The 23543-nt window shown below is 39.2% G+C and overlaps 1 protein-coding gene across 1 annotated transcript; it reads left to right on the plus strand.

Annotated features, from left to right (window-relative positions):
• The first annotated feature begins 844 nt into the window (after positions 1-844).
• On the plus strand, positions 845-23543 carry HACD2 (3-hydroxyacyl-CoA dehydratase 2). Its single transcript, XM_063116670.1, has 7 exons — positions 845-1027; positions 4166-4283; positions 5151-5169; positions 7029-7117; positions 13477-13598; positions 15843-16021; positions 16689-23543. The coding sequence occupies exons 1-7, from the start codon at positions 873-875 to the stop codon at positions 16769-16771; spliced, it is 765 nt and encodes a 254-aa protein (XP_062972740.1). The 5' UTR covers positions 845-872; the 3' UTR covers positions 16772-23543.

Consider the following 23543-nt stretch of genomic DNA (forward strand, 5'->3'; position numbering starts at 1 on the left):
GCATGGAATGACAGTTGGGGGGGGGGGAGAGATGTTTGTGAGGTTTACAACTGAAGTAACACACAGCCATCTAAAGCTGTCTCCAGCCCCCCCCCCCCATAATACCACTAGGTCTAAACAACCTAGCTGCACCAATGCATATAACGTTCCCATACACAGGTAACCTCCAAACTAGACTGTTGCAATGTGCTTTATGTGGAGCTGCCTCTGAAATCAGTTCGGAACCTTTAATTGGTACAAAATGCAGCCTGGTGTGGGCTAGGAAGTCAGAAAACCGAACTCCGATTTTGCACCAACTTCGGATTTAAATTTTAAGCGCTGCTCTTAACCTTTAACGTGCTAAACAGCTTAGGTGAGTGCAGGCTATTTGAAGGACCACATTGACTATATATTCTTCAGGTCTGTACACTATGATGGGGGAATTTTGACAACTAGAAAGGTTTGCTGAGGTGGCCGACAGCAGAAAAGGCAAGCGGGACCTCGATAACGCTGCATATACAAACCTGCCAAGTATACCTTGATGATGCTGTTGGGGGTGTAACATGCAGTGCTCTCGACGTGCAGGTTTCCTATAAAATTCATACATGGACAGAAGCAGCAGCGTCCAAGGTCCTTGGACTTTGGCAAGCAGCCCCGTTATAATAAGGGCAATTAGGCGCTTCGCTCTACGTGGGACGCCAACCCTCCTCTCCCGGGTCTCCTCAGTGCAGCGCGTCGCTTCCCGAGAGGCCAGGCCTGCCTGCCCGCACGCCCGCCCATTCGCTCGCTCTTTCGCTGGGACTCTTCTTCAGCGCCGCCTCTCGGGTTGCCTGGGAAAAAGAGGCGGAGGCCTCACTCACTCGTCGAGAACGAAGAGCGGGTGAAGAAGTGCCATGGCGGCTTCCAGCAGTAGCAACAGCAGCCGCCGGGCCGGTAATGGCTGTGGAGCCGGTGGGCAGCAGCAGCAGGCGGGCTCCCGGCGGCGGAAAGGCCCTGGCGCTTTAGCCACGGCCTACCTGGTCATTTACAACGTGGTCATGACAGCCGGGTGAGAGCGAGCGAGCACCGGTGAAATATTGGTGGGCGGAGGGGTGGGGTGGGGTGGCGGCATGCAAGTGACTGGCCTCCGCTTCAGGTGTAGGGGCGCTTACCTGTCTGGGTTCTTAACTGGCCGGGCCTTTCTCTTTCGTGTGAATAGACTCCGAGGACTGCCCGCTTCTACCTTCTCTCCGCTTCCGCCCCTCCGTTTATCACCTATAATGGCTGACAAGCTTCCGCAAGCCTCTTTCCCCTTCTCTCAGCCCGCTTGCTTCCCTCCATGATATGGAGTGTGGGTGGGTCGCTCCTTTCAGACTAAAGAGGAGGGAAAAATGCAAGTGGATAAGCAGTTACAAAAAATGTAAGTGGATTTTTTTTACTTTTCTGGTTTCTTTCCCACCTTCCAAATTGAAACAAGCGACTGAACGAAGGGGACCTTTGGCCTCTTACCTAGTAGGGCAGTTCTTGGAATAGGAGTTTCTTCTTTTGGTTTCTGTACTAATTAATGTATGTTTAGGAACCTCTTGTGCCAGCACTGAGTCATTACTGACTCTTGGAGGGACGCCAGACGTTTTCGCTGACTTTTTCTTGGCAGGCCTTATAGTGGGGTGGTTTGCCATTGCCTTCCCCGGCCATTATTACCTTTCCCCCAGCTAACTGGGTACTCATTTTACCGACCTCGGGAAGATGGAAGGCTGAGTTGACCCGAGCCGGCTGCCTGAAACCAGCTCCCGCTGGGATCGAACTCAGGCCGTGGGGAGAGTTTCGGCTGCAGAAACTGCTGCTTTACCGCTATGCCATACTAAAATGAATGGAATGCATTGGTTCTTTCCAAAAGGCCATAGGAATGCACAGAATATCTAGATGGTCAATGAAATCTAGTAATGCACCAAAGAGGACATAATTTGCAGCCACCTCTTAGAGCCTCACCTTCTTCCCTTGTCATCTATTCCCTACATACTTGCACATCAGCTACTAATGTCAAAAGAGGGCTAGCAGATTACTGGAGAGCTGATATTCATAAACTGTGATGTGATGAATGTGGTCTGATTCCTCAACTCATGCTATTGCCCTGCCAGTCTACACAATGCACAGGATAAAGGTGAGGGGAGGGGGTCTGTTAGTGACATAAATTATGCAGAGAAAGTATATTCAAAAGTATATGCAATCCATGAAGAAAGTGGGGATTAATTCTCTCTAAGCAATAATCTGTCCTACGTAGAGACTTAGCAGTTGCATTTAGAATTATGGAGGGATAGTTGAAAATAATTAATCTAAATAACTTCTGTATATAGGTGAAATATTTATAAATTTATTAGTATTTTACATATGTTATTTTTACACATATGTGCATAAATATATACATATTTCAGAAAACTGTACTACACTGGAGAGAAGGTTTGGTGAAGAAATTAGACTTATTCTCCAATTACACCTCTTACTGCCTTACAGTGTGGTAGACTTGCTTGGTGTGATATGCTCTCATGAGTGCATTAACCACAGCAGAAAAATGGTGCTGAAATTTGGAAACTATTTGACTGTGAAAAAGATACTAGCAAGAGCTTTTAGGATTACTCCAAAAATCATTAGGGATGGGGGACAGGTAGAATTGGAATTATATATAAAAATAGATAATAGTGGAAGTTTAGGTTTGGGTTTGTCAAATACATCTCTCTCCCTTGCTTTTCTAAATAAATCAGTTTGGAGTTGTTGACTTTAGATAATGCTTGCATTAGATTATTGAGAAATTCCATATCTGACAATTTTCTGTGGAATATAGTGAACGAAGTTAGCCTTGTGGGATATGATGAATTAAGAAAAGCCCTGATTGATCACACCAAATATCCATCTAGTCCAGCACACTGTTTTCCCCCAAACCCACTTACCAGAGGATTTCCTATGGTTTTATAGGTGGACTAGCCCCTTAAGGGGATCCCCAATTGTCATGACACTCACCCTCCCCGCTCCTTTCCATGAAAATAGATGCATGTCCCCATCTATTTTCCCCTATTTTGGGGAAAGATCCCTCAAGCAACTTGGATTTTGACAGCTCTCAAAATCTAAGCGGCTTAAGGGGTCTATATGGAAAGGGGAACAGAGTTCCAGCACCCTGAAAAAGGGTGCTGGGCACTCGACACAGGCTATCCTTATTTGCATCCCTGTATGCAACACATAGGGGTGTAGGAGGGACAAGCCAGCATCCTTTGGTTTCCTGCTCCTGTGCATGTGCGCATCTGCAGAAAATCAAAGGAAATTTGTTTAAAAATGCACACATTCCCCCAGCAAGGGGACGTGCAAAATAATAATAATAATAATAATAATAATAATAATAATAATAATAATATCCCCAGTCCCATTTTTTGTGCAAAAACAGGACTTGGAGGTTTTTTAAGGGCTCTGACATGATCAAGATCACAATCAGAGGCAGGAAAGGGGTGTTGGTGGGATGAAGGGGGGAGATAGCCCCTCCAAGGTGCTGCTTGGGCACCATTGGAAAGGCTGTCACTAGCAAGAGGGAAAGAGCATGGGCAGTGGCTTGGCTGTGCTCAGCAAGAGTGGCAGAGATTACTGTTGCTCTTGCTGAGTGGCTTGCTGCCCACTGCCTTTTACCTATGATGGGTTGGCATGTCTGGGTTCACACAACACATCAACACAACACATCAACCCTACTGCAGACATGGGTTATTAGTACGGTTCGGGTTCAGATGACAAGCTAACCATCAATGATTTGTTCTGGAATACAAACCATTGCTGGTTGGTGTGTTCTGTGAGCCCAGTCACTGCAGGTCCAATTTTAAGTACAAAGTGGGTAGGTGGGCAGGAGGTGCTAAACTCTTCCACCACCTATAGCTTACAGCAGTCTCTCCCCAGGTACTTTTATTGGAGCTGAGGGGAGATTATGATGACAGACAGACTTTAGGTGCAGACAGATGGAGGGAGGTCCACCCTCTGCATGCCGCCATTCTTCTTAAAATTAGACTCCAAAATAGCTGTAAGTGCTCACAAGGGCAGAGCAGCATTTAATGAGAGAAGGCTACAGCTATTTAGTTTGGCCCATATCAACAATGTCCATGCTCTCCGTAATTACCTATGCCGTTTCTCTATAGGCACTAACAGCATAACATTTTGCTATCCCTTTTTCTTTTAGGTGGCTTGTTATAGCGGTTGGTTTAGTCAGAGCATACCTTGCTACTGGCAGCTATCACAACCTTTACTATTCAATAGAAAAGCCTTTGAAATTCTTCCAAACTGGAGCTTTGCTTGAGGTAGGTTTATTACAGGGAAAGTGGCCTTTTAAACATTGATTCACTGCCATTAGTCTTTCTATGCATTTCAGTTATTAACTTGTTCCTGTGGTGTTGCGTTAAATACTGTTCCTTTTTGTAGATGGACTATTGGTAGATGAAAGTTTATTCCATTACATCAAAATTGAATTTAAAGTATGTATAAACTTTAACAAAAGCAACAAAGAAAAGTTGAAATTACACACTTAAATTATGAGTTTCAAGTTAATTTATTTTCTAAGGAACTGCCCTCTAGTAGTTGTCCCTTAAAAACAAGAATGATATTTTTTTTGAACTAGAGACCCTTACATTATTGCTTTTCCTTACTGTGAGAAGAGGTAATCTATGAAGCCAAGAGATCACGTGGTTATATGAACATGGGATCTCATCTGACCCAAGGAGATTAAATCTTTAAAGTGGTTTTAATCTCTCATTCATATAACTGTAAATTCTCCCATCCCTCGGCAGTGATGGGCACAGAGGAGGGATTGTTTTAGTCTATGGAAGCTGAAAACCTGCTCCCATTTTCTCTGCAGGGATCATCCCACTGGAGAATTAATATTTTAGTGTTCCATCCCAGTGATACCTTAAAAGGGATTAAGTAAATCCTCCTCTATTAACATACGTGTTTCTGAAAGTTGGTTGCACAACAAAGCAAAATGTAGATGAGGAAATTAGACACTGAACAAATGAAAGATGCACATCTGACAGAAATGGCTGCTGGCCATTGTATTACGACTAACACTGCTCTTAGTCATAATACAGTCTGCTGTTGCAGTAAAGCCAAATATGTGTTACTAATTTGAAAAGCCTTCAATATTACTGACTGAAATTCTCTTTTCGTTTTAGATTGTGCACTGCGCAGTAGGTAAGTTTCTGGATTCAATGTTGGATATCCCCATTGTGCGTAGGGGGAATTCAGATAGTCTCTTCAGTTTAACATGTTGAAAGGAATAGCAACAAAGCATAGTATTCCAGTTTCACACCAATGATATGGAATAGAAAATTTTTCATGGAAAAATTCCCAAAATGGAAATGTTTTTGTAAATTTTCTCAATGTTTTATTTTTCCATTTTTTCATAAGTTCATTAGTATCAATGAATGGATACCTGTTGCAACTACAACATTGGGCATGCTTGGCAGTATCAAAGATTTAAATGAGTAGTTGTCAGCATATCATGCACAGTTCCTTCAGTTGCTAACATTGATTAGTGCCTTCAGTTTTTAGTACCGCTTGTTTTTTTCTCAAATTTAAAGAATGTAAGGGCACAATACTATGTTGATAGCTGGTAGCTTCCAAAGTTGGAGGCTGCCGAATATCCTAACGCATGGCAGCTTGAGCATACAGGCAATCGAAAAGGAACCGCCTCCTTGGTGGCAAGGAGGCTGAGGTGAGCATAGGAAGTTGCATGAAGCAGCTTCCCCCAATCTCCTCCCCTCCCTGCCCCTGGGACCGCCCCCTTTTCCATGTCTCCATGCTGAGGTTTCTGAGCGCGGAGAGGTAGCCAAATCAGTTCTGTCCATGCTGGCTTCAAGAGGGAGGGGGCGGGGAGAGCAGTTTACTGGCTCTGTGGTCAGAGCCACTAAACCGAACAATCCTATGGCTGTCCACCCTAGAGACTGTCTAGGGTCCATAAGATTACTCTCTAAGGGAAGTACATGCTATTTTTTTTCATTTTTACAAATATTCTAATAAAGATTTCTACATAATACAATAATCAGATCAGATTAAGTGATTAATGTGATTAATTTCCCTCCTCAATTAATTTAGGTGAAATATTTGTGGTTTATTGGGGCAAAAACAAAATACATTTTTAAAGCTTTGTTGCTTATTTAATAAAGTAGTAAAACAGTCATGCTAAATTAGATCACTTTCTAGGGCATCAGAAAGTTTTTTGGAGTAAACTGAACATTTTCTGATACAATTACCTATGCAAATTATCCTAATTTGCAATGGATAATTGCAATGGAAAATGTTCAGTTTGCTTCAATTTACCCTAATTTTCATAGGAATATTGCTGGATTCCATTTTAAGGATGACTGTTTTAGCTTGTTAATGTTTGACTGTTTTCTCAATGAAGTAAGGATTGCAAATATACGATGTGGGTAGAATTTCTTATATTTATTGCTTGCTTACACAGTAGCCTGTGTTTGGCATTACTTTTTTAATTGTAAAATATATTGGTCCGATCAGAAAATGCATGAGTCTACTCACCTTGTTTCTGCTTCATAATGCATATGGATTATACACTTCATGTACATGGTAGATGAAAATCTGTTTTAGATTAACTGCAGCTTCTTGTGACATCCGAACCCTGACAAACTGTAATTAGTCGTAACTGTGGTTAGTGGAAACAAGCCAACTTCAAAGCATAGACCCTGTTCAGATGACATGCTAAGCCACTATGGTTAAGCATTTTCAGCTAAACATTATGGCTTAGCATGTCATATGAAACATGACTTAGCGTGTCGTGTGAACCATTCCTAACCATAGTGGCTATATAACCACACTTTAAACATGCTCACTAACTGTTGCAAAAGAGTTAGTGGCCTAACCATGGCTTAACATGTTGTCTGAACAGGCCCAGTTTATGAAGCTGGTTTGTTTTTACTAACCATAGTTATAACTGTTTTCAGAAGACTGTTACACTTCGGATTATATTATGGTAAGATATAGTAGTATTTTTCTACAGTGCTGAAATTGAGGATATGTACCAATCTTTACAGGAATTGTTCCCTCTTCTGTTGTCCTGACTGCTTTCCAGGTGATGTCAAGAGTTTTTCTGACATGGGCCATAACCCATAGTGTAAAAGAGGTAAGTTGAAAGAAAGGTGATGTCCAGTTTTTCTCGAAATCGTTGAACTCGTTTATCTCTCCTGTTCCTTTATACTGGACCTATTAGTGTTTTCTATGGGCACCTCTGCATAAACTAATTGTGTGGCATCAAATGTGTATCCAGCACTCTTACTATATCAGTATTACACCATAGTGCTGGTTCCCTGCCTGTCTGTAGTGTATGTGGAAAAAGATAATTGGGTCAAAACCTATTGTGTGAAAAGAAGGATTGCCATGCTGGCAGTGGGAGTCGAACAGGCTATATGTGCAATATTTAGCAATAGGGTTGTCAACCCTATTTTCAACCCTATTGCTAACTAACATCTTTTCAGTACCCTGGACAACTTGCTTGCCCTATTGGTGGAGAGAGAAAGAGAATGTCTAAATTTTCCAGACATCCAACATATTTAGTAGAAACAACTGCAATTCATTATTTTTGCACTAGTGTAACTTAAATGTGTGCTGGAAAATAATTCCAGTATCTTAGGAATAAAAATAGTAAGAATTGGATCACATACCATCTGACTCCTACAATTAGGGTTCCCGATGTTACAAACATGATTTTCAACAGGCAGTGATAAACAGGTAAAGGTGAGCAGCTCTGAGGAAGAGCTTGGCGGCAGGTACTTAAACATTATTTTCCTTGAGAGATGAGAGCTACCTACAGTGTTATGAGAGACTTTTGCTTTTTTTCTGAAGGGATATCTACTCACCTGAGCCCCCTGAACAAGTTCAGCTGTTACAGATTTTGTAAGACATGAAATGCGAATGCATGAATAGTGTGTTATGTTGTTTTGGTTAAATCCTCCATATGTTTTTCATGTTTTTAATGAGAAACTCCTAATATTCTATTTGTTCAGATTGCTCTTGAATCAAACTTATCTTGAAGAAGAAAAGGCTGTCTTACATTATTTCTTATCAGTCTAATCAAGCTTTTACCTGTTTTAGTGTCTCAAATGTGAATGTTGCTCTAAACATGTTTTTGCTTATTGCTTAGTGCGTTATATTTAATTGCATGGGGATAGTTCAGTAATGTTTGAAGAATGTGCTTGCTATTTATTCCTGGGATGGTTCAAGTTCTTAGCATGTTGTCTTCTTTCTGCTCCTTCATATTTGAAAGCTCTTTGACTGAAATCTCTTTTTGAATACTGCTCTCTTACCCTTCAATAGGGAATGGAAAAGTAGCCTAAAGCTGGGACATTTACCAAATCAAAAACAAATTAGTGAGGACAACTGTCAAAATAATAGCGTATTCTATTTGCCTTATTTGATTTCTGCCTAAATCAGCACAGCAAGTAGATTAAAAGTTTGAAAAGGATTCTGTTCATGGAACATGGATAGAGCCAAAACCCTCTGACATGCCTGAATGAAGGCAATGTGCCTTAGCTTAAAAGTATTAAAATAGTGTATTAGACAGTATCAGTTAATTCAACTAAGTTACATTTTCATTGCTTAAAGTGTCAGGCATTGTGTTAATAACACTAGCTTTCAAATCTCTAGGTTCTTCTCATGAATATTTATATTAATCTAATTCTTTGGAGGCACAAAAAACAAAAATCTGGGGCACAGAAAGGGCAATGTATATTTCTAGGTGTGCCTGTATTTTAAGATCTCTGAAGGAAAAATAATGATATATTTCACACTAACACTGCCATCCTAAACATAATATTTCAGAAATAAATGGGGAAAGGTTACTTTGGGCCTACCCTACAGAAGGGGAAATTAATTTAATTTTGAAAAATATTAATTTGTGGTTAGAATTTCTTTTCTTTTTTTACTATTAGGCACCCCATACATAAATAATAATTAATTCAATTTCAAAGGACGAAGGCACAGACAGCCAAGAGGTCAGCTGTCGAATCACAGAGCATGTAATTTCAGAACTAGAACTAAACACATTTGATCATAATTTGGGTGTTCATAATTGAAAACACACTTTCTAGTCTGTAAGGTAGTAGAGAAAAAGATATGGCCTTGAGTCACTAAAAACAGCTTTCAGAAAGTGCCTTGACTGAAGACAATTCGGCCTTTTGTTAGAGGCCTAATTATCCAATTTCAGTCAAGTGGTACCCCTATGTTAATCTGAAGACCCATAGTTCTATAACCATCTTGAGCCCTCCCACCATGAACCCCTTCACTGCACCACCACCTTCTCAATAAATCCACCCCCCAGAGGAAATCAGAGAAATCTCTTTGTGATGGTTACAGTGGCTCAGTGATGATGTAGAAACAGTTTGCACATTCTCAGAGAACCCAGATTGATTCTTCCACAAGTGGAATCCCAACACACACATGTTAAACACTTCCTCAAAACACAGTGTCAAAATAAAAAATAAAAATTAGGTATTCCCTTCAGGATGTGGCTATTCAGTGCCAAGACAGTGTTATGAATTATACTTTAATTTACGTGCATATCATGTATATGTGACCCAAACACATACATTGTTCATTTAGACATTGAACTCTGGGTGCTTAGGAAAACCTGATACCCCCAAAAGCTGCGAGAGTCAGACCACAAAAAGGTCTTTGAAGGCAATTCTTTGTTTTATTAAAGAAGAATTTCAAATGATTTAAAATTGCTAATCAGGGGAATTAGAATCATGCATATATCTGGAGAATTAGAATCATACATTAATACTGAGAAAGTTAAAGACAATCAAGCATTTCAAGTCAACAGTGAAATTAAGTACACTGGGATGTATAGAAAATTGTGTGTGTTCAAAAGACAACAGGTTAAATTTCTAGTAAGATGTATGTATTTAAAAGAGGTTTGATAAAAAATGCAACATCTCAAAGAGAAGTTTTGATTCCTTGCACGGTGTGGGTGTGACTGTATGTAGCTGATCATGGGAGAAGGGGGAGAATGTGGTGATGGGGAGAAAGAAGTTTCAGCTTGGGATAATTTGAACAGGGGAGAAATATATTCTTTCGAATTGTGAAAGGGTTTGGAGAGGGGAGTTAGAAGAAATGCAGGAGTTGGGGAAGAAAATGGATGGAGAGGCATAAAAAGGAACAGGAAACGCCCAAAGCCAAGAGCTTTTGGAGTTTGGAATGGGATAGAATATTAGGAAACAGGGAGGAAAAGAGCATAATTGGACTACTAGAAGGAAAACAGACAATAATGTGAAGATTTGCCTCTCTGAAGTGATGGGAAGCTCTTTTGAGCTCCTTATGTGGAAAAGAAGTGGAGTTTTCCCTCCAGACAGCACTTTTCTCAAAGGTGGTGTAACAACTCCACAGAGGAGTTGTTAACACTACTGTTGACTAAAATGTTGTGTGAACTGAGCCATAGACTTCGTGTATGTCCAGAGGTTCAATGGGCTTTATACACCCCAGGCTCCGGGGAATAGTCTCTAGGGCTCACATTGTGTCTCAGATTAACTTCTGGGGAGGGGGTAGAGGTAGAAGAGTACTTCCCAAAAAACCCAATTAATGAGTTCAAAATAAGAAGCCACCCTTTCCTCCAGTAGGAAATTTTCTTCTAGTTGCATTGTAACAGGGAAGGTGAAAGAAAGGCATCCTGCACTTATTCCGAGCCACTCACTATGGCCTAATCTACACCAAACAGGCTATTGCAGTATGAAAGTGGTATATGGTATGTGTCAATGGGCCGCAACAGTTGTCAGTACACTTCAATACTGCTTTCATTGTGCAATATCCTGCTTGGTGTAGATTAGGCCTTTGTTTCAAAGCTCATTTCAACATTTGCACACTTTAAGAGTTGGCACTGCTAAAATTATTCTCTTCAATTAATCTAGTTTGTTGATGACGTTGGGAAGGTGAAGAGCTAAGTCCTGTTGTGTTTTTCAGAATATCAGGTATTTGGTAGAGTTTTAATAGTAAGAAAAGATCAGCCATGACTAATATGGCATTACTGATGTGAAACACTAGTCATATGGAATTATAAAATATTTTTGTAAATTATGTTAATTAATTTCAGTGTATCTTCTAACTTCTAATTGGCACCATGAACCTGCTATCTTCACTAACATATTATCAGAATTTGAATTAGATAGGTCTTCCAATGCTATCTCAGTCTGGTGGAGTTACAATTTATTCTTTAGTGTTGCCTTTGTAATGACAAGATTCTCTCTTGATTCTGAGTTGTTGGTGAAAGAAAACAAAATTGTGTCTCAGCCTTGGAAGAGAGATAAACTTACTTTGGTAATGGGTAGAGCGATAACTTTGTTTCTTTTGAGCAGTGAGTTATCTGTCAGTTTGATAGCATTGATAAACCATCTAGGTGTCCAGATAAAGTATAACAGCTATAGTTTCTGATAATATTACAGATGGTTTCCCTAGCAGTAGGCTGTCCAAATCTCACCTATAAAGTTATTTACAATACTCTTCATAAGACCAGTAGATGTCACTAAATACCATGAAATGCACCATTTTTTTTTACAAAATTGTCCTGTGATAATAAGGACCGAACTACACTTGAAGATAAATGCATGCCTAGAGTGTTGTGTGAGGTTTTTTAAATTTAATCGTAAGCACAGGGGAAAGGACCTGTTTTGATTCAGGACTGCAACATGGAGGGAAAGGAGATTTTCACCCTGTAACTAAAGTTCCAATGGGAGATTTTTCTTTCACTAACTGCACGGTGTGGGTGTGGGTGTGTAGTTGTTATTCGGCTCACAGCAGGGGAGAGAAGGGTTGGACCACTTCTTTGGGTACACTGCGATCCCAATCCTTATCCAAAAACTATTACACAAAGTCACAATTTCAGATTCCCTTATCCCTTTGAATAACAGGTTATTTAAAGTGATTGTGAAAGGCTGTGGAAAGGGAAGAGTATAAACTCTGTCCAACCTTGGTCACACCCATAGAATCATAGAATCATAGAATAGCAGAGTTGGAAGGGGCCTACAAGGCCATCGAGTCCAACCCCCTGCTCAATGCAGGAATCCACCCTAAAGCATCCCTGACAGATGGTTGTCCAGCTGCCTCTTGAAGGCCTCTAGTGTGGGAGACCCCACAACCTCCCTAGGTAACTGATTCCACCGTCGCACTGCTCTAACAGTTAGGAAGTTTTTCCTGATGCCCACTGTGTTAACAGAATGTAGTGGGATGTGCATGAGGTGATGGTAGGATTATACCCAACAGGATTAGATGCTTGGTTGCAATTCTGGAAGTAGCCGAAAGCTCACAGCAGATCATCTGGAAGCATTTCAGATAAAGCTCTTAACATACAAAATAAAATTTCTGAGAACTAAAAAGGAGAATTTGTTCTGTACGCAAAGTACAAACTTTGTTTTTAATTAACTTTTCCTCCTAGGCAGAGGAGAGTTGTTTTACTGGTTCTCAAATTAAAGAATTGGAGAAGAAATGCCTTATGTATTATTTATTAGGCAATCCCATTTGACATCAGTGTTGCAATTAGAACTGCCAGGGTGCAATCGAGAAAACGTATCATTACATTTAACAGAAAGGATGAAGCTTAGGCTCAATAGTCATGTTTCCCTGGTGGCATGGGAACCACTATATCACAGCTTCATACTGCAAGTGTCCTCATGAGAAACCAGGGCCATATGGAAAGACTCTAGTGTGAGGAGAAGCTACAGTATAGGCTGCCATTTAGACTGATTTTGTGAAACCTTGAACAGCCAGAAACTGAGAAGGATGGAAACATAGTCATTTCTCTGTTTATGTACTACCTGAAACTCCATGATCTGAATGTTTGCTGAGATAGAGGATGAAGATTCCTGGATCATGGATTGACAATGGGGACCTTTAAGCATTGCTTACCTGAGTGTAAGCTATTTTTTCTATGAGGGGCTTCCATGCTGCTGGATTAATGGGCACAGTTCTCATGGGCACAGACCGATCAGATAGGACATGAACACTAAATCGGCACCTCTCTGGAAGAGCACTGCCAGTTCTATGACAGAGGTCATGTGATTGGCCCCTGCCCACACGATTGAGTCATTTAACATTTATGTCAACTGCATAACAGTATCTGATAGAAAAGTGACTCCCGCTCAGTTAAGGTAACATTTAAAGGGTCCCCTGGCATGGCTGCTATGGAGAACTTTCTCAAAGTATTCATATGCCTTCTTATATTCAAGTGTAAGAAGATAATTATTTTATATTCTGTTCTTCAGAATGCAATAAAGTAGTACATTTTTAAAACCATTTACTGTTGGGGGGGGTGTTTAATTTTTTTTAAATAAGTATGATTATATGTGCTAATATTGAGATAGTTTGGAATGAGAGTTAGCCTGAGGCCCATGATGCACAAAGCATCTGCTTGGGGATGGGGTTATAAAGCATGGCTTGGCATTTTAAGTAATTTATAATTTACTTTCAAGTTTCAGCAGCTTTATTTTTCTTTAATAGGTACAAAGTGAAGACAGTGTTCTCCTTTTTGTTATTGCCTGGACGATCACAGAGATAATCCGTTATTCTTTTTATACCTTCAGTTTATTAAACCACCTCCCTTACATCATCAAATGGGCCAGGTAAGAACACGAAACTTAAACAATTCATGACTACTAGACTGAGAAGCTATACATCAGTAGGAATATGTTTCCTAATAACTACAAGAGAGTGATGGAGAGAGTGAGAAACTAGTCCTTACAAGTAAAGTAAGTGTTAACATACAATGGGCAGTATCCAGTGCTGCCTCTCAACGAACGGGGCCCACCATTATGTGAGTGGCCAGCACTGCTGATTCTGTTGTGCAAGCAGCAGTCACCAGTTGTACAACAGAGATTTAGCATTTCCAAGGGCAAGCCTGAAGTGAGATGAAACACTGTTTCTGGAATAGAGTTGGTTGGCAGTGTTCCCTTATGCAAGCTATGTTGACCTGACCTGTTCCAGAAATAAGTGTTTTGCACTTGTTTTGGGTTGCCCGCTGAAGTACTAAATCTCTGTTGTTCAAGTGGTGAGCAGTGCTTGCACAATGGAATTGCCGGATCTAGCCGCTTCTGGGCGGTCACCATTGGAAGCTGCCCATTGTTAACAAATGCACATGCATAGGTTGAGGTCCAGCACCAGAAATCCTCACATACATTCCAGCCATTATTAACATTTTCATAGAAGAGAAAATATTTTGTACTTTTAATACACTTGAATTAATTATATTATCTCCTAAGTAAAAGCATCTCTCACTCTCCCCAGTTTTAATAATTTGGGAAGTGAGGGCCAAACTACATGTGACAAATGTATAAGAGTGGCGGGGAGGGACGGGAAAGAGGCTGGTCAAGATTGGATAACCAGGGAGGAAGGTTTAACCCTTTCCTCCTGTGTCATCTCCCACAATGCCATTGGAAGGGTTCCTCTGATTCCAAATAGCAGCTTTAGGTGTGTGTGTGTGTGTAGGACTACGATTCAGGAGAAAAGGGTTATCCCCTCCCCATGTGCTATAGTCTCAGTCCTGACTAGGACCACCCACCCCACTCCAGCAGCTGCTAGTTATACTTTTTAAAAGATGCATGTAACTCCAAATTATGCCACTTGCCTTTAAAGTAGTTGTTAGAAAATGTTCAGTTGCATTATATTCGTAATCTCTTTGTAGACTTCTTGAATATTCTTAAATAATGTTCCCAGTCATAAACATACATACTAGTAAATAGAGCTATTTCAATGGAACTTGTGAAGATGTTTATATCACTTCTAATACAGTATCTCTAACTGAAACTATGTCACGAATACACTTATTTTAAATTATTATTTTTACTGAAGTGCAATGCCTTCAAATAAATCTCTCTTCTGAAGTCTGGGCACTGAGCACACTGCAGTGGGATTTTTACTGTTATGGTAGTAATTATTACTACTAGTAGTATTTATTACATTTTTAGATACTTTCTCAGAAAAGACTGAAGGCTTCTTACAACAGTTTAATGTCATTACACTCCCCTGTCAATTTCCCCTTATCTTATTTATTACATGAGGGTGATCAAAAACAAGAGACAACTTAAGTGTGCTCTATACTGTTTCTAACCTTCGTTTGTTGGCAAAGTTTTAGGTAGGTGAAGGTGCTTGAAGGAGGGCAAGCATAATTTTCAGTCCTATATGTGTCTAGTCAGACATAGGTCCCATTGAGTTCAGTGGGATTTTCTCCTAAGGAAATGTATATAGCATGGGAGGGCATTTGTTGCCCTCCAGATGTTTTGGACAATCATTGACCATACTGGGTGAGATTATTATTATTATTATTATTATTTATTTATATAGCACCATCAATGTACATGGTGCTGTACAGAGTAAAACAGTAAATAGCAAGACCCTGCTGCATAGGCTTACATTCTAATAAAATCATAATAAAACAATAAGGAGGGGAAGAGAATGCAAACAGGCACAGGGTAGGGTAAGCAGGCACTGGGTAGGGTAAAACTAACAGTATAAAGTCAGAACAAAATCAATATATTGGTAGGTTCATAAAATTATGGGAGTTTTAGTCCAAAACAACTGAAGGACACCAGGTTGCCTACCCCTGGTATATAGGATTGCATGCAACGTTAGCTACCAGAGAAACCCAACATGGCGTTGAATATTTTACTCAAAAGTAGACAATGCACAGCCTCCCTCAATAATTAAATATCAGCCATTCACATTAATTCAGATATTAAATTTGAGGCGCCCAATCTTACGTACAGTGTAATCCCATTGAGCTCGGTGGGACTTCTGAATAAACATCCCTAGGATTGCTCTGTGAGTTTGCTTCTCTGATTTGTATGCTTATCTAAATGTTTGTTTTTTAGGTACACGTTGTTCATTGTGCTGTATCCGATGGGCGTTTCAGGAGAATTGCTCACAATATATGCTGCTTTACCTTTTGTCAGGCGATCCAGTTTATATTCCATTAGTTTACCTAACAAATACAATTTCTCATTTGACTATTATACATTCCTGATCCTGACTATGTTACTATATATTCCACGTAAGTGTATACTCAGTTACATTTTTCTTTCCTTGAGATTCATAAGTGTGTGTCTAAAAGCAGTTTGGAATGCCTGAAAATCCTTGTCTTAGCTTCATGTATTTCTGTATTCCAGGAGTAAGCATTAAAAATAATGGCATGTCCCCTTCCAAAAACGAGCATTTATGCTCATTGCAACTGCTGACAGTGGTAGGGACAGCACGTGTGCACTCCACTGCCAGCATGCCTGGGTACATGCCATGTAAGGGTACTACATTGGATACTACCCCATACGTTCCACTAGAATAAAATGTGCCAAAGTTTTATTTTAGTGTTAGAAAAAATGCTTGCATTCTTATTCATAAAATCTCATTGCAGAAATCAATTTGACATTGAGTTGATAATTTATTTTTTTGTCTTTGATAATGTGACTGTACAGTGTTTTGTACAAAAACGTATAGTACTTTCAATCTTGAAAGTAAAGATGCCCAAGAGAAAAGTTGCTTCATGGCCCCTAAGCTTGGGATTAACCCGTCTAGTATCTTTTCTGGGTATGTATATTAAAAAAGAGAAGGAAATAACTGTTTTGCTTTTGGGTGATTTGATATACTTGAATACATGATATAAATTGAATTGTGTATAGTTAAAATCCTGACTTTTATTTACATAATTCTGCTTTGTTTTTCAGTCTTTCCTCAGCTGTATTTTCACATGCTACATCAGAGAAGAAAAATACTTTCTCTTACTGAAGAACACAAGAAATCTGAATAACATTATCTTTTGGTCAGAACTATGCATGCAGACACACACACACACACACTGGCCACGTTCAGAATACACCTTAAACCATGGCTTTAACCACAGTGAATAAGGCTTTCTGGTTTAAGGTGTATTCTGAATGGGGCCACACACACACAGAGGCCACACAAACAGAAGTTGATAAATAATACAGAGTATTAAAATGAGAAAGTCAAAATTAAAAGTTTGGTTAAATACTGAATATATATTTGAACACTAGCAGTTTTTCAACAAAATCATCACCCTGTGATACTGCCTTTTCAGCATATATGTTATTGTGAAATGTATTTTGTTACCATTCTTTTATTTTATATTTAATTTATTTGCTAAAAACTTCCATTATAACATACATGTCAGTGGACTGAGTGATAAAGTAAATGTGGTGCTTGAATTAGGATTATTTTATTAATTAAAGCTTGTTTGCATGTAAGATACTTATGTGCATTGTTGTAAATATATTATCTGGAATGCGTATAACAATTTGCCTAGAACTGTCATGGGCAGACTAGTTAAGCCCTACAAATGACTTTGCTGACTCTGGATGTGGAAATGGGTTGTATAATCTGCACAACTGAATATTTTTGCAAAGTCGGGCCTTAAAATAATGCAGTATGCACAACAGTGTGTGTACTGAAGGTGCAACTTAATCTTATTACCTCAAACTTGGATTCTCTCTTGCTGTTACTGAATGCTTTCCTTACATCGTTTTTCTTTCTTTTTTTACTTGGCACCAAATTGTATTGAGATGCACACAATATAAATAATTTGTAGCTGACATTGATGTCAGTTGGGAACTATTTTATGGCTTTGAATTAACTGTCCAACTTCATCAAGTAGCATTTTTCAAGCATAATTGGAGATGAAAATATCTGATTTTAATTTTCAGCATCTAGACAAAGTCTCTAAAGAATCTTTCTTAAAAACAAGCTTATCTAAAGTTAAAAATGTTTTTAACAGCACCACTAATGTGGTGTCCCTAAAGACAATGTTAGTAAATCCAAACTTTTCTCAGTCAGAGAATGACATTTTCATAACAATGCCAGATGAGAAATAATAGTCTGAGTGTTTTTGATTAAATAACTTGCTTAGAACAGTCTGGAGAAAATGCTACTGTTACATTTAGGGTCCTTATTGACTAGCTATACTAGAAAGAGAGTAAAACTTTACTCCTTGTTAAAATGGCCACATTTTCCTTCTATTTGAAGAGAGCTAAAGCTTAATGATTAGTCCACATGGGATAAGAAAAAGTGAAGCAATTTGTACCTTTATTTTTATATTGGGGTCCAATAGAAAATATCATTTTCTTCGTCACTATTGAACTTTATGATGCATTTTCTAAAGGTGGCATCCAGCCTATTTCACATTCATTCCATCACATTAATTTGTTTTGTATCACACTAGGTGTCACTCTCTACCTTTTGTTCTGCTTCTTTAGGAAAAATAATTTGACTCCCTGACATTTGGCCTTCCTACTCCATCTGAAGAGGCACTCTTCTTGCAATTGGGAGTTCTTTCCTCACATTCTGACGTATAGTGTCATTTTAGAATGCAGAATTTATTTCATCGTACCATCAAGCAGCAGCGTCTATTGGTTGATTCATAGCTTGACTTATACAAGAAGTGTAAGTGCACATCCACATTACCGTTTGAAGGAGAACAGGGGTTGCACATTAACTCTTTTTTTTACATGTGCCCTATAGCACACTCTGCCCTTCATGGCTATGATGGCTGTAGCTCAGATGCAAGTCTTGCAGTCCAAACACCAAGCCACCCTATAAGCCTGCAGAAACATTTGCTGCTTTTGTCATTTACGTAATTTCAGGATATTTATTTATTTAGAGTATTTTTATCCCGCACCTCAGCCAAAAGGCTCTCGGAGCGGCTTACAATGTATCAATAAAGAAGACAGTCCCTACCCTCAGGCTTACATTCTAAAAAAAGACATGACACACAAGGAAAAGTGTATGGGGAGGGAAGAGGGAGAAAATAAAAAGAAATTAAGGAGACTGTTTAGGCTGGTGGGAAGGCCCTGCTCCGTCCTCTCATCTCCCAATGGAGGGGCAAACCAACAGCTCCTTCTTCCCAACAAGGTGAAGATGGCAGTTAGCCCTGGGGGGACGGGGGACACACCAACTTTGCACTGAATGGCCAGGTGTGCCACTTGGATGTAACTTTAGTTACAAAATAGATAGGATATAGTATGTAATTACTTGTAGATTCTAGGAATACTCTTGTGTAGATAGCTGGCAATTAACAGAGACCTCTGCATCAACCTCTTCAACTCATAGCTATAAGAGGTCTATCCAGGCTTGTAGTCCATCAGCTTAGCTTATTGTCCAGTGATAATCGTTTCTTTGCATGTATATCTCGTACATATCTGGCAACAGGACTCCATTAAACTCTGCTTCTCTCTTTTATCCCTATGATTGGGCAGAAAAGCTTAGTATTCCTCATGCAAGTGACTTTGACTGAAGAGATTATCTTAGGAAAAGGCTTTCCCCTGCCAGATGTGATACAACACATTTCTAATAAGTGTGATTTACAATGAGGTGAACCCATCAAGAGCAACACTTCTGCCCTTACACAATTTGGAAAGCATTTTCGTACACCAAGAACAATAATCAACAAGGAAAGAATGGAAAGGAAACTAACTGCAGGATTATTTACTGCTTTAGCCAGTAGCTATCGCTGGTTAAATAACTTCTATCAGCACAACACAGTTATGCCAAATCAATTCCAACCCCCCTGTTACAGCTCTGGTTCATAGCAGAAAAAGAGTTTTATTTGTGATGCAGAGATGTAGCCAGTCATGTCTCCCAGGCACATCTATCCTTTAGCACATACATGGCTGAATACACATGTGCATATGGTTGTTGTTTTTTGGTCTTAAGGTTTTTTCTTGCAAGTACAACAGTTCCCTCAGGTCACTGCAGTGTCTCCTTGTACTATCAAATTTCGTAAATGCTGGTGTAGGATCAGTCATGAGGATATTTTGTAAGCTGCTTTTAACCTCTTGGAGGCTATAAAGTAAGACACTGTTTGAATAAATAAATCTGGCTCCAGAACTTCATAGGGCATTGCGGCATTTAATGTTGGCTTCTGTCCCAAGTTACATTGCACTTTGTTGTTGTTTTCTCCTGGTCAAAGCTCCACATCTCTTAGGCTCTGAGGGGAAAAAAGGAATAGCAGCATTTAGGAGTCAATGTAAGTCAGAAATTTCTTTTTTTAAAAAATATACCCATCTTTTGCAATTTAGTTCACTATATATCCAACATGCAAACAGCTTTGAACCTCTAAGAAATGTAGAAATGCTCAGTCTATTTGCATAAAATGATTGTCTGGTATAGAGGCTTCTATAGAAACATGTTGATATGAAACAAATGTTATTTTCCATTTTCAGCACAGCAATCCTTTGTTCCTTGGGTGGGCAACCCAGGACCATAGTATGGTATAGATTTCCCTTCCCAAGGCCATAGACACAGTACTCGGAGACAGAAATCCAAGTGCTGATTTCCCATCCATTGCAACCATTTGGATAGCAGCCCAATGGCTTCTCTTCAAGGTGGAAGAAAAAGGAGCAAGGACAATGGAAAGAGAGGCCATGAGTCTGCTGCATGCATGATCCTCGGTTTCTCCTCCCTACTCACCAAGAGGTAGTTCAGCTTAGATGAGAAGCCGATTTATTGAGTAATATTAAAAAGCAGGGATGGGAGGCAAAAACACCTTCATCGTTCTTTCCGCCCACCTTGCCAGAGCTTAGGATAGATGGAAAGCTCTGATCATGGAGCCCTTCATCTACATAGTGGCAATCCTTTAAGCTCTAAATTGTTTTGGCACACTATGTTTCTAAATGATTCTGAGGTCCTGTGGTGTAACCCAGTGGTATCCAACTAACACTGGATCACGAAATCAGTCCAGATGGGTTGTGGCAAAGCTCTTGCCTCCTTGTTGGGCAATTGTAAAAGTAGGTCCCATGTTGCAGGTTGTTGAATTCAGAATTGACACTGTTGTAGAGAGAGTTTTAAGGTAGAAACTGATTTAGTCTGCCTCACCCTAAAATTATGAACTAGCAACTTCCAATAAGATGGATCTCTGGATTGTATATTCTACAGTCCCCCAGTATTTACCTTCAAATTCCCTGCCTCAATGCACTATTATGGAGAGCTCCTCTTCAGTGTGGGAAGGAGGAATTGCAACAGTCATCATCTGACATTTGCACTGACATCTTTTGGTCAGGCTTCTCACTAGACTGTTCTCAGGCTTTTCAGATAAATCCTGCCATAAAGAGAGGGACACAAAAAGAGAGGGACCTACCCAGGCAGTGACTGAGGAAGATTAAAAACCTATCAGCAGTCAATATTAACTGGATGAAGGATTGAAAAAAAAGTAAGGTGTCTAAGATGGGACAAAAATTTGGAGACTAGAATGGTTGTCTAGGACCTCTGCTGAGTTACTGAAAAGCTGACGATTGAAGTTTCTATGCACCATTTCTACATACCTCGCTGTTGCATATGTGTTCCAGTAGCTCATGAATAGATGCTGCCAACAGAGATATTCTTTATAGCTGAGTTGTCATCAAATGCTATTGCAAATGCAGGAAAGGACTCTTGCTATATTCCAAAGCTGCTTGCTCAAAATCTCATCTAAAGGCCAAAGGACATGTTACAAACAGATTCATGTAATATTGTTCTGGTGGGTGTGTGCTTCTGAAAAGTTGCCATCAAAATAGAAAGAATGGTATGTGGGGAGAGAGCATTTAACCCTTGTTCTACAGGCTATGTTGCCACTCAAATTGCCTTTCTCCTTGAGAGAGAAAAGATATAGGTACCCATGTCTTTTCCAATGTGCGGAGGACAGGAGCTTAGGGAAGATGATTTTGATTAGAAAATGATCCACGGAGAAAGGTTACTCTCTTATCCCACTCTGTTTCTTCAATAAAACTTGCAGCCTCCAATACTGTTTTAATTATTTTTTTTAAGTGAGAAAGTTACCTGATCTACACTTAACATTGGTTCTGCCCTAAATGAACCGCCCAGAGAGCTCCGGCTATTGGGTGGTATAGAAATTAAATAAATAAATAAATAAATAAAATATAGATTCTCTGCAGCTTTTAAGGAAACTTGCTGCATAACACACTAGTTTTATAACTTTTTTAAAAACATACACACACACACACACCATGAAGTCTCTTATTCTCCACACCAAAAATGTGTCAGTGCCAACTTTTTGGCTTTCCAAGTATTGCCAATAAGGAAGAAAACTTACATCAGACAGCTACAAAGGTGCACTTGGGTTTCCAGTTCAGACTTGCTACTACAACTTGAATGATTTACTTAGTGTGTTAAGTCAGAAATAGTTTGCCAGTGCCTTAGACTATTGTGGAAGATAGAGCAATGCAGTAAATGGAGGGGAAAGACTAAATTTGTCGCTGTTGCACCGAAGCTTCTCAAGCAGGCTGAGCAAACAATGGCTACTCCACTCATTTGGTGGGTCAGGGAACACAATGTGCATGGATTGCTGATTTTCTTGTGCATGAGGATTGTTCCCTAGTACATTGAATGAAAAGGCAACTCTATGCACACAGGGCTGTATATGTACATCAGAGCTTTGTGGAGTGTTTGGATCATGTCCAGTATATTTGTGAATGGGGGATTCCCTATCCTACCAACTGCTTAATTAGATTAAGTGTGTATTCAGTATACATTTTTCTGGAGAGAAGTATCCATGGTTATTAATAGATCCACACATGTAAATAAGCTTTCTCTAAAGTGAACACTTCCAAGGTTGAGGTTTTCTCTAGTTTTGAAATCTAATTTTTATTTCAGTTGACAAAATGGCTGTTAGAATTACTTGATTTCTCTTCAAATCTGCCTTATTCTCAATTCTTGTAAAGACAATCTAGAATCAGGATTAGGGCTGAAATATTGGCATTTTGATACATGCATTAACTTGTTCATAGTGCAAGTTCAGTATTAGTATCTTTGATCAGAAGTGAACTTTGTTTGAAGTACATCTTTTGAAGTGTACATTAATGAGTTGTACGTGGAACTCTGTAGGGGGCTCATCATACAGAGTTCCTCATACGCTGAAGAAAAAATTATCTTCTGCACATATGACAGAGCCACAGCAGAAGCTATTTGTTTATACCATGATGGTTTCTGTGATGTAGATAAAAGCAACATGAATATGATTTCTCATTTTATATGTTAACTTTAGTTTCATCTTGGTCTGGAATTACATGTCAGAGACTGCTCCTTTCTAAGAGAGAGATTTCATACAAAGAACTGTTGATTATTACAAAATAAACTAATACAAATGTTATTGGTTCTATCAAATAATTTAACACAAGAGATTGGCATTTTTATATGGGGCAGTTTAGTTATATTTCATCTAAAATGTTTATTGATATACAACTGGATTTTTATGCATATTTATGTCATAGAATTTGATAAAATTGTAGTCTTTTTGTAATTTTTTTCTATGTTGTGAAAAATGCAGTTGTAAATTTTGATAAGTAATTTACAATAATGTTAATGTTTTCAAATACTTTCATACCTAATATTACCTGGGGCCGTGAGAGACAACTTTTTATGGATGTTTAGAAAATATTATGAAATAAAATGCTAAGTAATTCCTATTCCTGCTCAATATTGCATTGTGAAATAAATTAATTGTATCTGCCAGATTTGGAGTGCTGGCAAGTGATATCTAAGCATTATAATGTAAATAAAATATTCTGAATGAA

Source organism: Elgaria multicarinata, chromosome 2, assembly GCF_023053635.1.
Source record: "Elgaria multicarinata webbii isolate HBS135686 ecotype San Diego chromosome 2, rElgMul1.1.pri, whole genome shotgun sequence".
Taxonomy (NCBI): domain Eukaryota; kingdom Metazoa; phylum Chordata; class Lepidosauria; order Squamata; family Anguidae; genus Elgaria; species Elgaria multicarinata.